This window comes from Spermophilus citellus (genome assembly GCF_964194105.1).
Source record: "Spermophilus citellus genome assembly, chromosome: 9".
In the NCBI taxonomy this organism is placed as follows: Eukaryota; Metazoa; Chordata; class Mammalia; order Rodentia; family Sciuridae; genus Spermophilus; species Spermophilus citellus.
Window position 1 is genome coordinate 5,051,549 of NC_138191.1, and position 15,172 is coordinate 5,066,720.

General features: G+C 45.4%; 1 protein-coding gene across 10 annotated transcripts; it reads left to right on the forward strand.

Annotated features, from left to right (window-relative positions):
• Nucleotides 1-218: 218 nt before the first annotated feature.
• On the forward strand, nt 219-9,861 carry CHTOP (chromatin target of PRMT1). Of its 10 annotated transcripts, none has more exons than XM_081306049.1 (7): nt 220-504; nt 1,630-1,711; nt 3,032-3,185; nt 3,894-3,977; nt 5,799-5,985; nt 6,761-6,898; nt 8,663-9,861. In XM_081306049.1, exons 2-7 carry the CDS (start codon nt 1,647-1,649, stop codon nt 8,866-8,868), a joined length of 834 nt encoding a protein of 277 aa, XP_081162175.1. In that variant the 5' UTR covers nt 220-504; nt 1,630-1,646; the 3' UTR covers nt 8,869-9,861. The 10 variants fall into 10 exon arrangements, with proteins under 10 accessions (XP_081162180.1, XP_081162176.1, XP_081162175.1 ...); XM_081306051.1 differs by having other exon boundaries at nt 5,802-5,985; XM_081306054.1 differs by lacking the exon at nt 6,761-6,898 and having other exon boundaries at nt 219-504.
• The last annotated feature ends 5,311 nt before the right edge of the window (nt 9,862-15,172 follow it).

Consider the following 15,172-nt stretch of genomic DNA (forward strand, 5'->3'; position numbering starts at 1 on the left):
AGTGCCGTGCAGCCCTGCCGGAAAGCGAAGCTCCCACATGCCCCGCCCACTAGGCCACACCCCCCCATGGGCGGAGCACCATAGCCCCTCCTCCACCGCAGCGCTCCTCCGACTCCCGCGCAGGCGTAGTGCATCAGCCCCGCCCCTAGCTGCGTGCGCATCTAAACGCCTGACGTAAGTGCGCAGACGCCATTTTAGCCGGTCCTACTCCGCACGGAGCGTGGCAGCCATTTTGTTTTGGACACCGAGCAGGAGTTGGCGGCGGCAGCTGTGGAGGCACAGACGAAAGGCAGAGAAGGGCAGGCCGGGCGACCAGGCGGATTGGCCGGCTAAGTAGTCAACCTAAACGAACGAACCGCGCATTCTACCGCTTACTTATTTAACCAACCGCCCACCTAGTGCACCCGAGCCCCTCCGCCGGCAACCCAGGTTCGGCCGGTCCCCGGCCGCCCGCCGCAGCCGTGGTGGCAGCCCCGGGAGGAGCGCTGGCGTCCGTTTCCTTTGGTGCGTTTCGGTGGGAGGAGGGGTAGGGGTGGTGGAGGGGCGGGTGGCGGACGGTCCAGCGGCTAGGGAGGCCGGCTGTGGGCGCCGAGGCAGCGTGGGCGGGGAGGGGGCGGAGCCCGAGACGGGGCGGGGCCCAGGTGGTGGCGAAGGCCCCGGGACCTGGGTGGGCGGAGGCGGGGGGAAGGGGTGCCAGGGATTCAACTCCCGGTGCTTAACCACGGAGCCACCTCCCTGCCCTGCTTTGCATTTATTTAGAGATAGGGTCTCACTGAGTTGCTTAGCATCTCGATTTTGCTGAGGTTGGCTTTGAACTCGACATCCTCCTGCCTCAGCCTCCCGAGCCGATGGGATTACTGGCGTGCACCACCGCGCCGGGCAGTGGTAGGGGTTTAAACGAGGACTGTCGGACCTCGTGGCGGCTTTAGGGTTAAAGTCTGAGAGGGCTCTGGAGAGCTGACTCCCATATGAATGCTCATTTAGGAAACCTCTCCCACTCAATCCCATAAATCCCTAATCCCTTGCCAAGGCCCCTGAAACTGGGCATGCCCGTGTGTCTTCCCTGGATCAGTGGATCTCAACTTTGCCCATTAGGCTGCTTATCTCCCACTATTTGCTGATCCCCGGCCTCTGCCCCTGCCACCAGAGGTTGGTCTGGACCCCTGGCATCTGTATTTTTAAACGTTTCTTAGCCAAGTCTTTTGCAGCCAAGGTTGAAAAAGGTTCTCTGTATTAAAAGCCAGCTTTTTTTTTTTTTTTAATTGAAGATTGAAGCCAGGGGCACTTTACCACTGACCTATGTCCCCAGCCTTTTGTTTTGAGACAGGGTCTGAGTTGCTTAATTTTTGTCATTCTCCTGCCTCCAGGCTTCGGGGTGGCTGGGATTATAGGCATGTACCACAGTGTCAGGCTAAAAGCCAGACTCTTAAAACAATTTTGGCAGATGTTTGCTGTCCTTGGCTTTAAAATTTTTAATAATTTGAGACAACACTCATAAACTCCTATAATGAGTTTCGATTTTCAATAATCAGTGACATAGACCTTTTCATTCATTGTTTTGGACTTGCCCTTTTAGAAATAAAGTGGCCATTATTCTGATTACTTCATTTTGCATGTCATCCTTTGTAGATTCTCGGGATTTGAAGATGGCTGCACAATCAGCGCCGAAAGTTGTGCTAAAAAGCACCACCAAGATGTCTCTAAATGAGCGGTGAGGCAGCCAACAGCAACTTCAGCTCCTTCCTAAGAAAACATTACTTAAATGGCCCTGGGGTCCAATGCACAAAAACCGTTGTAAGCTAAATACCAACAGAAGGCTACAGACCTCTGTTCTTAGTTGCATCTTAATGTGGTACACAAAACAAATTGGGCGGTTGTTTCAAAACCCCGTAACAGTAGATTTTTATGTTAAGCTGTCTGAAATATTTATGTGGTGGGATGTATTTTAAAAAGACTCCTCGCGCCCTCTCTTTTCTTCGATTTTTTTTCTTTTTTTTTTTTTTGCATTGATACAGGGGTGGTGCAGCACGGTAGCATGATATACCCTGGCTGCAAAAGGCTTGCTGCCCAGTCCAAGGCCAGCAGTGTTGTGTCTGGCCTGTAAGAGGCAGGTAGCAAGCCATGAATATGTCCAAAGGCCCTCGAATGCCATTCCTGGGCCTTGTAAGAGGCACTTGCTTTGCTCCATTTCACTTTCTTTCCATTCTGCTTTTTAGTTTGTTTTTGTTTTGGAATCTTTTAACAGTTAAGTGTTCTTCTGTCTCATTCCATTAAGCTTAACCATGTCAAATATAATAGAGAAATATTTTCACAGGCTCTTAAATGATTAAACTAATATTTCTCAAAAGTACTCACTTGGAATTGGAAAAAATGATCCTTTGAAACTGAGGAAAATTAAGGTATTTAAAGGCAGTTTCTGAGAGCTTTGTTCATTCAGTATATTTGGCCAGTAATCTTTATCAAGTTGATATTAAAATGTCTATTTTTGCTTCTTCTGAAGCATATATACTTCTCATCTCTGAGAATGTAGAACATTAATTACTTATATTCACATGTTCCTAAGCAATGTGTATTTATAAATTGATACACTCCTAAAATTTATGTGGATGTATTATTTCCCTGGCTTTGAAGATGCTCTAGGCTTTCCTCGTATTTGCCCTTAAACTGAACCCTTGAGTTCCCAAAGTTTAGGCTTTCTTTGTTTGTCTTTGAAACTACATCTTCTGTCTCTTGTCATCATATCTGCTTATTGCGTGTTTTTCATACTTTCCACCTCTCTTAAGAGCTGTTACCTGAGCCCTTGTTATCACTTTTGATTGTGCTGCACTTAGCTGCATTTCTAAGTTTCTGATTCTTGCAAGTTTTGTGGAAACAGAGGAGTCTTTAACCCACATCAGCCTTGATCTAAACGTACCACTTTACTTAAAAGTTCGTGGGATCTGGAGCTCCTGGTCTAGCAAGCCATGAAAATGCCAATAAATGTTTTGTAATAAAGCTTTTGTTTAAACATCCATTTTGTTCGACCTTGAAGCTTTACTAATATGCTGAAGAACAAACAGCCGATGCCAGTGAATATTCGAGCTTCGATGCAGCAACAACAGCAGCTAGCCAGTGCCAGAAACAGAAGACTGGCCCAGCAGATGGAGAATAGACCCTCTGTCCAGGCAGCATTAAAACTTAAGCAGGTGAGAGAATGCATCGTAATGCTCTGAAGCAGCTGGTGGTCTGTGTCAGTCAGTCCGCTGAGGCTGTCTGGATGCCATGGATGATGACACAGAGGTTCAGGGCCAAACCTGAAGCTTCTATGAAAGGGAAGTTCAGAGAATTCCAATTTTGGCAGGTACTGATAAAAATAATGTTTTATTATTTCTGTTTTAGGGAGTTTGCCATCTGTGTGGCCTGTTTGTGTTATCAGTGACTATTAATCTCTTACGTTTGGTCCTTTACCCGAAAAGTAGATTTGATGGATTTTTTTAATACAAAGAACCTTTGTTTCAGGTTGGGGTATAGCTCAAAAGAAGAGCACTTGCCTACCATGTGCAAGGCCATGGATTTGATCCCCAGCACTGCCCAAAAAAAGAGAAGGAAAGAAACTATTTGTGTTTAGATGATCTTCAAAATATCCTTTACTTCCTGTTAAATGATCTATGTCCTAGGGAAATAATTTTATTCTTCCCTATACAGGGAATTTGGCCTTAGTCAAAAGTTTTCAGTGCTAAAATATACCAAAAGTATAGTGACTTTTGTTTCCACAGCACCTGAAATTTTATCAGTACATTAGAGCAAGAGTTCTGAGTAGCTAACTTAACAATTAGTGAGGTTCTCTTTCAAATTTCCAGTAAGAGATAAATCTATTCAGACCTGAAATAAAACCTGCTCTTTATTATTCATAGACTTTATATGCAAGTCCGGACATTGGCTGTGGAAGGATATGTCCAAGCTGTGGCTGGGCGTCCGGAGGGCGATGCCATGCAACTGTAAGGACTTTAACTGGTAGCACTGCATGGCTGTGCATAAATTCAGCAGTTAAATATAACACCCTCCCACCCTTATTCTGAACCACTGGCTCACTGACCAGAAATAAACAAGGCTTTCTGCTTCAGCTACCTTAAGCCTTGTATGACTGGATCCATCTCTGACTCAGGAAAGCCAGAAGCAAAAGGCACCAACAAAGGACCTTTCAGCATGAAGTTTTCAATATAGGCTGTGCGAGAAGTAACCTCCAGAGCAACACTCAGTCGCTTCTGTGATGATGGAAATGCTCTGCGCTGTCCAGTACAGTAACCACTAGCCACATACGGCTATTCAGAACTTTAAATGTAGCTAGTGCTGTGGAGGAGCTTCAATAGCCACATGTGTCCAGTGGCTGTCTCAAATGGCAGCTTTAGAGTGGAAACCAATGGTATAGTGGACATCCTTAAGTGTCCTATCAATGTTAGAGGCCAAGATTGGTAGCAGCTAGGGATGGGGATAGGAGGAGAACTCTAGGCACTGTGTAGTTCTTCTTCATTGAAGCATAGAACTCTGGAGAATTGATATGTTCAGGAAAACTGAACATGAGGTACTTACAGAATATAGTCTTGACCTCATGATTGTGTGCTGGGGCTCTGAGTGTAGCTCAGTGGTAGAGCATGCGTAAGGGTATGGATTTGACCCCTAACACTACAAAAACAAAATAATTGTGTGCTAATTAGAAGAGTGAGGGCAGTCCCTTAAAATTGGTTGCACCTCCTGTACTAGATGTCTTTCTCTACTGATCAGAAGCGGCTTGTTATCTTTATCTTGTGCTAGGAAGTTATGCCTCACAGCACAAGAGGGCTACTATTGGCCAGAGGGGGACACACACGTCTTTGGTAGTTATTTGTGGGTTGAACCTGAGCGTGCATAAACTTTATTTACATTCATGTTGTAGAAAAACAGGCCTTGGTTGTGTGTTCAAAGCTACATTGATGAAATTTCCTTTGAAGAAATTTTTAAGATGTGATCCTCAAGGATTTATTTTTTTGAGAACAGATTATTGAAAGTCTGTCTCTGTAGTATGTCCTTGTCCTCATATGTGCCCCTTTGTGGTTAAAGTTCACCTGTGTTAATTCTAACAGTTTGGCTGGCTCTCTGGAGATATATTTTTGTTTATTTTGAATTAAAAGTTATAATATTGGCTTAAGGGAGCTGTTTGCAAGTGTAGATATGGAATTATGGATTTCTAAGAAATGTAAGGAAAGGAAATTTGACTCTTGTGTTTATTTGCATCTTAAGGTAAAAAGTGGACCGTCTGGAGATAGATACTCAGAGGAAAAATGGAGCACACTGGCCTCTTTGACTGAAAAATCAATCTTGTTCTTAAGTCAAAAGAATTCAAATGAACTTGTAATTTAAATTGTGCCCAGAGTGTGGTGAACTTCCTGTGGTGTTTGAGTAAGCCTTTGAAGACAGTGGTAGTTCCTGGGCAGGTATGAATTAAGTCATGTCATTGTCAACCTGGGGTTCAGAAACAGCAAGTGTTCTTATTAAAACCTAAGTTCCAGCTGGTGGTTTATGACTTCTATAGCCAAATCAGTGAGGTGATTTGTGGTGATGCCAATTTCATGGGATCATACTGAAGCTTCTTAGAGTTTATGCTCTGGAATTCTTTTATAGCATGTCCTGAGAACAAAGGTTTCTGATTTGGGATCCTTAATGATACCCACAGCAGGTTATTTCCCGCCATCTCAACTTGCTTCCTTTTCTCTGCACTTAGAATTGCCACCTCTCACTGAATTGCTTTTTTGATCTCAATCCTCCAACACCTTTTCTTCCAGAAGAGCTTAAAGCAGCGCCTGGGTAAGAGTAACATCCAGGCACGGTTAGGCCGACCCATAGGGGCCCTGGCCAGGGGAGCAATTGGAGGACGAGGTCTGCCCATAATCCAGAGAGGCTTATCCAGAGGAGGACTACGTGGGGGACGTGCCACCAGAACCCTGCTTAGGGGCGGGATGTCGCTCCGAGGTCAGTGCTTTGTGTACCTGATAACTGCTGGGCCCTGTCCCCTTTCCTTTTCTCTTGGGCTGCTTATGGACACATTTGTTTAACATCTTTAATACTAAATTTTATTAATGTAATTAATAACTTTTGAAATCACATTTTTAGTAGTGCTGCATGCCTTTTATTGATACCATTCCTTTTCTGGTAATGTGCAATGGTGAGAGGCTATGACCTGCATAACAGGTAATTCATGTCATCTCCATTTCATTTTAAAGCACCCTGCTGCTGCTTGAATCAAAGCACATTCAAGTTGTAGAAATAAGTCAAGTTTAAGAAATGTATGTTAGCATATATATGAGGCCATGGGTTCAATCCCCAGCACCAAAAAAATAAAGAAATGTATGGGTCTTCGGCCTATATCAGAACTAAACATCTCTGTTCCTGGTGCTAGTGCAACACTGTTGATCATCTGAAAGAGAGAGGAAAAGTTGACCAATAGTACTTAACCCATATCTTGTAATTTGGGCACTGCTATTGTATTCCCTGTATAGTTTTTAAATTTATTAAAAGTATGTACTTAATTAACTCCCAACTTCCCAAGATGGATTTGTGGTCAGAATGTTGAACTGATACAAATAATGAGCAACTTAATCTGGTCACACTCTGTGCAGCTTGCTCTACCCAGCCTACAAACTAACTGAATTACTTTAATTTAACCCTCACCGCCTTCCTTTGGTTAGAATCTACTTTTGTTTCTCTTGGATTTACCTGCATATACATTGTATGCCTCCTCTCCAAGGTCAAAACCTGCTCCGAGGTGGACGAGCCGTAGCTCCCCGAATGGGCTTAAGAAGAGGTGGTGTTCGAGGTCGTGGAGGTCCTGGGAGAGGGGGCCTAGGGCGTGGAGCTATGGGTCGTGGCGGAATCGGTGGTAGAGGTTAGTCAGCTACCAACTTCAGAGAGTAGCTCCCCCTGTTTCCTTCCTTTAAAAACTCAGAGCCACCTTTCTGCACAGCTTCAAGTCACAGGCAGGCTTGTTTGTTTGTCTTGTTTTGTTTTTTGAAACTGGCTTATTTCCTAAATTCACATGCTGGTAGATTGAAAGTCTGTCATAATTTTTCTTAGAGCCAGTCAGATACCTATTACAGAACCAGATATTATGCAGTGTTCCCCTAGGTTCTTACAGATTTAAATTTTTTAAATTTTAAATAACCAAGTGGTTAGTTTGGAATTTTGTCTTTTACTATCTCTGCCCCATCACTACCACATGCCCATCTTCTAACTTAAAACCTCACTTTAACTCAGATAAGAATAGAGGCAGCGGCCTGGGGGTATGGCCCCTGGCTTCAATCCCCACTACCCTACACAAACAAACACACAAAAAATGTGAACAGAAAGAAGGTAGTAAGAGGCTGGGAGTATAGGTCAGTGGTAGAGCTCATGCTTAGCACCATGAGGCCCTGGGTTCCATCCCCAGCATGGGGAGTGAAAGTCGAAGAGGGTGAGACTTGGCGCTGAGCAGTGGCTCTGAAATAAGTTTCTGCTTATGGGGAACCAGAGAGGTTTTTCTGATAAAGGTAGGAAATTAAATGATATTACTGTCAGTTAACTGGCTTTTGCTGATGATCTTACCTTTGAGGTCTTGATATTTGTCTTTTGATCTCATAACCCAGATTGGGGGAAAAAAATTGGTGGTGGTGTTACTGCCAAATCTCATGGGGGCTTTCTGACTTAGAATTTAGTGAGAAACCCCCACCACCGTCTGTTCAAGCGGAACAGCCCCTGTGTGTATTTGCTTCATTCCTTTATAACCTGGACATTGCCAAAGAAGAAATTAACTGGGAAAGGGCATTAGATAGCCAAGGGCTATTTTTTTCTCTTTCATTATATACTATGTAGGTTTGTTTTGTTTTGTTTTTTGTTTTTTGTTTTTTTTTTTTTTTTTTTTTTTTTAGTGAAATGCAAGGTAGTTTGGTTTCAGGATGAAATAGGTTGTTTTCAAATTATCCCAACTTGATTTTTGAGAGATCACATGGGTAGGGAAGATGAAAATGACTCTTCAGAAAGCCGGATGTATTTTATTAAGTGAATTGAAACTACCTCTCAGATAACCACCATTGTCATGAGGTGCCTAGAGTCAGAGATAGAGAGGCTGGTACTCAACATGTTTTTCTAATCACATTGTCTGTGTCAAAGAGAAACCCTCAATAACCTGACACATGGAGTCAGTTCATTAGCCTTAATAAAATTAAAGAGAGAACTTTCCAGAGGGTATCAATTAAAGCTTAATTAATTTGAATGTCTGCCTTCGAATCCCTGATTCTCTGTGCCCTTTTTACTACCTCCCTGTTACTAAATTCAATTATCTATAATGTATTTTAATTATGAATTTAGAGGGGGGTCTCAAACATTAGGGAATTTCTTTCTTAGAAGAGATTATCTGTTTATTAGCCGATTATTTTCCATTTGTTGATAGATTTTTAGATAGTATTTAGAGAGGAGCATGTAATAAGGGATTCATTATATGTGCTTTCCATGTGTTGCTTTCTATCCAGTGTGTTTCTTGTTTTTCCAGATTTCTCCTCCTCTCTGCCCTGCCCTTCAGCTTTCTCAGCTAGGCCCCACTGCTCTAAGGGGCATTTACGTAGCTCCCATTAAACCTACTTGTAACTGTCTTTTTTTCTTCCCCTCCTTGGGCCAGGTCGGGGCATGATAGGTCGGGGAAGAGGGGGCTTTGGAGGCCGAGGCCGAGGCCGTGGAAGAGGAAGAGGTGCCCTCACTCGCCCTGTATTGACCAAGGAGCAGCTGGACAACCAGTTGGATGCGTACATGTCGAAAACTAAAGGACACCTGGATGCGGAGTTGGATGCCTATATGGCACAGACAGATCCAGAAACCAACGACTGAAGCCTGCCTGCCTGTCCTTCTGTGAGAGACTCTTGTTAAGTCACCACATCTGTAAATAACCTTGAGATAACAGATGAGAAGAAACCTGATTGATGCTGGAAGGACCTATCTCAATAGGCTATGGACTCACCTGTCACCAGTTTGTGCATTTAGTGTGTTCCTTTTACTTTTTGATACTGTGTTGTATGAAACTTTTTTTCCTTTGATTTAGTTGGGTTTTTTTGTTTGTTTTGTTTTGTTTTCCTCTTCCCTTCACCCAGACTTTGAAGATGAATGTGTTGGCCTTGTGGGTAGAACACTTTGCCTACCTCTGCCTCCCTTCACCTATATCATACACTGACATTCTCTGTGCTCCCACAAAAAGTTCCAGAAAGAGCCAGTTTTCCTCCTTGATCCCTTGGTTTCTGAGATAGAATTTTGTTGTACATCCTGTTTAATAGCCTCTTAGAAGTGTTAAGAAAATCTGGAGCTGAAAAATAACGTTTTGCTGCATTGTTAACAATGTAGTAAATTGGGAACATTGACATTGCTATAGGGACACATAACAGGTTACCGTGGTATCTGCTTTGACTGAAGTTGCTACCAGGTGCATGGATACCACATCATTGATAACCAGCATGCTGGATTGGATTTTCTACCCTCAGATGAGATTTTTGAGCTTGCCTCTTGGTGGCTTTGTATCATATCCAGAGGGATGGGCTGCCTTACACCTGCAATCGAGAGGAGGAAGCCCTTTGGTTTGACTCACACAGCACAGGGACAGGAGTGGGGCAGTAGGGAGACCACCACTGGAAAGGATCAGGAGCTGCCCATGCCAGAATGCAGTTATCATGTTTGTCCCAGGCCACTGTTGAGCTTCTCCATTGTTGGCTTTATTTGATCCTCTTCTTTCTCTTGAAGGTTTAAGTTCAACCATATTCTGTCAACTGTTCCCAGTTTCAGTGGAATCTTGTATTTCTGGTTCATTATAACAAATTGTTCTCTCAAATCCAACCAGGACTCTCTCTCTATTTGTTGGGCTCCTGAGGTGCTGTAGCTGTTTTAATGTTATCTTAATGTACCCTTTGTGTAGTTAAGAGTCATTCCTGGTTGTATTAAAATTCTTGGTTGTGGGGGAGGTGAGGGTGACTTTGAGGCAGAGGGTGAAAGTTTTTGCCCTCCTTCGATCCACTCTATAAAGTAATGAACTGGCTATGGGAACCTAAATGGAGATAGTCCTTGGACCCTAACATAATTTGCCTTGCTGTTTGGCCACCCACAATAAGCCCCTTGCCATTGATTGAGCTGCTGTGTGGCATCCTACACATTACGATCCTGGAGGGACATTTTGGTCATGATAACCTGAACTTGGATTCTTACCTGTTTGAGATTGTTAGAGTCTGTAAACAAGTCTGGATGGTGACTGGCAAAATGCCAGGCACCATCCTGACTTGTTCACAGACTCTTAACATGAGATGGGACATCCAAGGAACCCAGAGAAATTGAAAAGTGACTAGGCAAAGCTAAATCCCCTAGCTTGGCTCCGTCTTTTCTGGTGCAGAAGCACAAGCAACAAGAAGAGCTGGTGTTGGCCTCCCCCTCCCCCTAGAGGAGGCTGATGCTTAATTGAAGGCCTTAGCAAAGAGGTGGCCACTGTAGCCCAGGGCCCATTTTTCTGGGCCTCTTAACTCACAACCTACATGTAAAGTGAATACCCTAGGGGGCCTTATCCCCCACGGAGAGGCACTGGAAGCTCTGCCCTAGGAGCTTTGGGCTCTTCAGCCTCACTGGCTGTTCATTGCATTTATCTAATTGTCCTGGAGCCTGTCCCCACTGCCATCCTCAGTCCATGGTAAGTGCCCCAGGAAGAGTAGGATGAGTATGCCTGGCTGCTTTCACCCACTCTGCCATCTGCTGAAGGCTTTGAGGCCAGCAAGGCATTGTTTCATAGAAGAGCATTGGGAACATGGAAAATGTGAAGACAAGGGGGAGTGATATTCCCAGTTGACAGAACGAGGAGACAGTATACTTCGACGTTCTACATACACCGAGTATAGCTTACCATTCTTGTGGTTGTGGGGTTCCACTGGTCGGGTGTTTGTACATGAACTAGGGGGAGGAGCAGTGGGTGTTCAGGGTAGGAGAGGTCTCAATGTGCGGTTGTCCTGGAGCCTGATTACTGAAGAGCTTGGCCTTTATAATTTGGGTGGTTTTCATAAGCAGAGCACACAGGATGATTCCTAGAACTCTGGTGAGATGACAGAGGGGCAAGGTCCCAGCTACCCACTTGACACTGCCTAAAGTCTTAATGGCAGTGTCTCAGGCTTCCTATGCCCCTTTTAGCGCCCCCTCCCCCAGGAATGCAACCCACAGAGCCTCTGGAAGTGGGACAGGCCTTGGAGGGAAGCAAGGGATCCAAAAAGACCAGGACCTGAAGGGGGACTGGCCTGGTGCTACCCCTGGTACCACTGCAGGCCCACCTCGTTGATTGTCCAATGAGCATGGGAAGGGCAAAAGGGCCCAAGCGCCATTTTCCTGGGGTCCTCTAGGGACTCACCTCTTGCTCTCCCCCAAATTTCATTGACAGACACTTGACCTCTTGATTTCTCCACCTTTCCCCAAAACCACCCTCTTACCAGGGATCTCTACAGTCCAGACTTATTTATCAAGGTTTTAGCTGGAAATGCCATTGAGAGAATGGTCCAGGTGCCACCTGACTGCACCCTGTTCACTACGGGTGGCAGTGTGGACCCAACAGGGAAAGGGGTGGAGGCTTCCTTCCTGAGTGGGCTTTTGGACCTCTTCCACACCCAGGCTGCAGACCCCACCAGGCCTGCTGGGGGCCCTGACGTGTGGCTCAGGAGCAAGAGGGAAAAGATGAGAGGAAATCTGTAGCAGGTAAGAATGACACCCAGAAGTGGAGAGAGGTCTCAGATGGCTCTGGGACCCACGAGGGCAGCAGCCCCATTGTGAGCCTGTGTTGGGTTAGGGCCCGGAACTGACAGCTGAGGCCTGCAGGAGACCCCCTAGGGTATTCACTTTACATGTAGGTTGGACATATTACATTAATTTATGTACCCTCACTGTAAGGCTATTATCAGCTCAAGAAAAAACACCCGTGGGCAAGAAGGGGACACAGCAAAAATTCTATCAGGAAGACTCTGGGGTGAAAGGGGTTCCCCCAAATGTCCTGAATCTCTCCTTTGGGTTTTTGTTTTTGTTTTCCTGCATTGGGAATTGAACCCAGGGGCACTTGACCATTGAACTGTATCCCCACCCCTATTTTTGTCTTTATTTTTTTAGTTGAAGATGCCTATTTTTCTCTTTAGATATGATACATGACAGTGAAGTATACTTTGACATTCTACATACATGGAGTATAACTTACCATTCTTGTCATTGTGGAGTTGTGGGTTTACACTGGTCGTGTGTTCGTACATGAACATAGGAATGTTATGTCAGATTCTTTTTTACTCCTTTTTATTCCCATCTTTTCTCCCTTCCCTTCATTTTCCTTTGTTTAATACGATGAACTTCTGATATCCCCCCATCTTATTGCATGTTAGCATCCACATATTAGAACATTCTGCCTTTGGTTTGGGGGATTGGCTTATTTCACTTAGCATGATAGTCTTCAGTTCCATCCATTTACCAGCAAATGCCATAATTTCATTCTTTATGGCTGGGTAATATTCCATTGTGTATCTATACACCACATATTCTCCATTCATCTGTTGAGGGCCCCTGGGTTGGTTCCACAGCTTAGCTACTGTGAACTGATGTAGCTGTGTTACTATAGTATGTTGATTTAAAGTCCATTTGGTACCCAAACCTTTTTTTTTTTTTTTCCACATTTTAAGAGACAGGGTCTCACTAAGTTGCCAAGGCTGTCTTGAACTTGGGGTCTCCTGCCTCAGCCTCCTGAGTCCCTAGACAGGCATGTGCTGCAGTGCCTGGCTCTCCTTTGGATTTTTTTTTTTTTTTTTTTTTTTTTTTAGTTGTAGTTGGACACAATACCTCTTTATTTTTATGTGGTGCTGAGGCTCAAGCCCAGGGCCTCATACCTGCTAGGCGAGCGCTTTACCTCTGGGCCCCAGCCCCAGCCCTCCTTTGGATTTTAATTGAAAGCACATCCTTCCAAAATTTCCGGGGAAGAGCCAGGCACAGAACAGAGAAGACAATGATGATGAGAAAGACAAAGTGGACCAAAGGCCCTCAGTGACCTCAGCGCTCAAGGCCAGGACCACATCCTTAGTCTCTCCTTTGTGATGAGCAGGAGCCCTGAAGTCTGACCTGAGAATTCACCTGGGGGGATATGGGGGGTGGTAGCCCTCCCGAAGCACAAGCTGATAAGCTGGAAACCAGGCTTCCTGCTGCCCACCCTGACCCTCCCCTGCCCGCTGCCACATTGCTCCTTTAGTTCCTCTGTTGAAACACTCTAGGGCTCCCCAGAGTTCTGGCCTACCAGAAAGCAAGCTGGACCAGGAATATCTCAAACCTGTCCTTTGGATCTGACAGAGGCCCAAGAAGCCAGACTCAGGTGATCCTTCCCAGTTGAAGCATTACCAAGTCACCATTCTGTGGCCCCCCTCTCCCAAAAGAACCTCTGCTACACGGTGCAATGCTACATACCTGTAATCCCAGCTGCTTAGGAGGTTAAGGCAGGAGGATCACAAGTTTAAAGCCAGCCTCAGCAACTTAGCAAAGCCCTAGGTAACTTAGGGAGACTCTGTCTTAAAATAAAAAGTAGCCAGGTATGGGGTGGTGAACACCTGTAATCATAGCAACTCGGGAGGCTAAGGCAGGAGGATCGAGAGTACAAACCCAGCCTCAGCAACCTAGCACGACCTTTTATCTAATAAAATATTTTAAAGGGCTGGGGATGTGGCTCAGTGATTAAGCGCTCCTGGGTTCAATCCATGGTACAAAAAACAAAACAAAACAAAACAAAAAACCCTCTGCCAATCCTGACTTCCCTCCCCAGTCTCCTCAATAGGTATAGGTACAGGTGACCTCCAGGCAGAGGGCACTATGTGACCCACTGCCTGAAAAAAGACAAGTATATCCCTTCAGAGCTTCCTCAGGGACCTACCCTAGGACCCACCAGAAGGCAGTCAGCAAGAAAAAGATAGTTCAACCAGAGCACCATCCAGAGGATGGGGAGAAGGAAGTCAGGAGAAGGAGCTTCAGAAGTAGAGCAGAGCTCAAGTTTCCAGGAGCTGATGAAGGACCCTGAAATCTAGAATAGGAAGGTTTACGGGCACTGAAATTCCTACAACACCCAACCCGGCACCCCAAGAAAACCGGCTGAGGGAGGATTCTGCTGGGTTGAGGATTGGCAATGTGAGCACCTCTGAGTTGGCAGGACGTCCTGACCTCCAGCCTCCTGCCAAGGGTTTACCTGCTCCAGTTGGCCTGCAGCAGACACAGCCACATTTCTTTCTGCCACCTATGACTGACAGAGGCTGCTGGCACTGTGATGGGCAGGATTTATACATCCACTTTAGAAATCTGTGAATGGCTGGCAGCCAGATTGACCACACCACCTCACTGGCCAAATGGAGATGCGGCTACACCAGGCGCCGCTGCTGTGGGACCAGGGAGTGCACTTTATGCTAGAACTCAGCCTGATCCCCAGCTCTAGCTGCCCAGGCTTTGGGGCGCATGTCCGAGTGCCCACTGGGCATCAGTCTGCTGGCTGTAAGCACCAAAGAGGCTTCAGAAGTGAAAAATGCTGTGAATCTGGGGCTGGGGATGTGGCTCAAGCGGTAGCGCGCTCGCCTGGCATGCGTGCGGCCCGGGTTCGATCCTCAGCACCACATACCAACAAGTGTGTCTGCCGAAAACTAAAAAATAAATATTAAAAACAAATTAAAAAATATATATATTAAAAAAATGCTGTGAATCTCCTCTGCAATCCTGTGGAGAAAACAGAAACCAAAGACAGGCCTTCCGAGTCTGTCAGCAGAAAGTAGGCTTGGCTGCATGCCTGTAATCCCAGCAATTTGGGAGGCTGAAGCAGGAGGATCACAAGTTGGAGGTCAGCCTCAGCAATTTAATGAGACTCTGTCTCAAAATGAAAAGGGCTGGGGACATAACTCAGTGGTAAATGCCTCTAGGTGGAAGGAAAGAAGGAAGCAAGAAAGCAAACTTGGCTTTCAGAAAGTCACAAGGAGGCCGTTGGGATATGGGAGGATCATGGTCTCTGAATTTTTCTGTAAAACTTCTAATTCTTCTCTTCCTATCCTCTCCTTCTTCCCCTCCACTGGCCTCAGGTACTTCGACCCTTTTTTGTTCATACATTTCCATTTTGACACAATCCCAC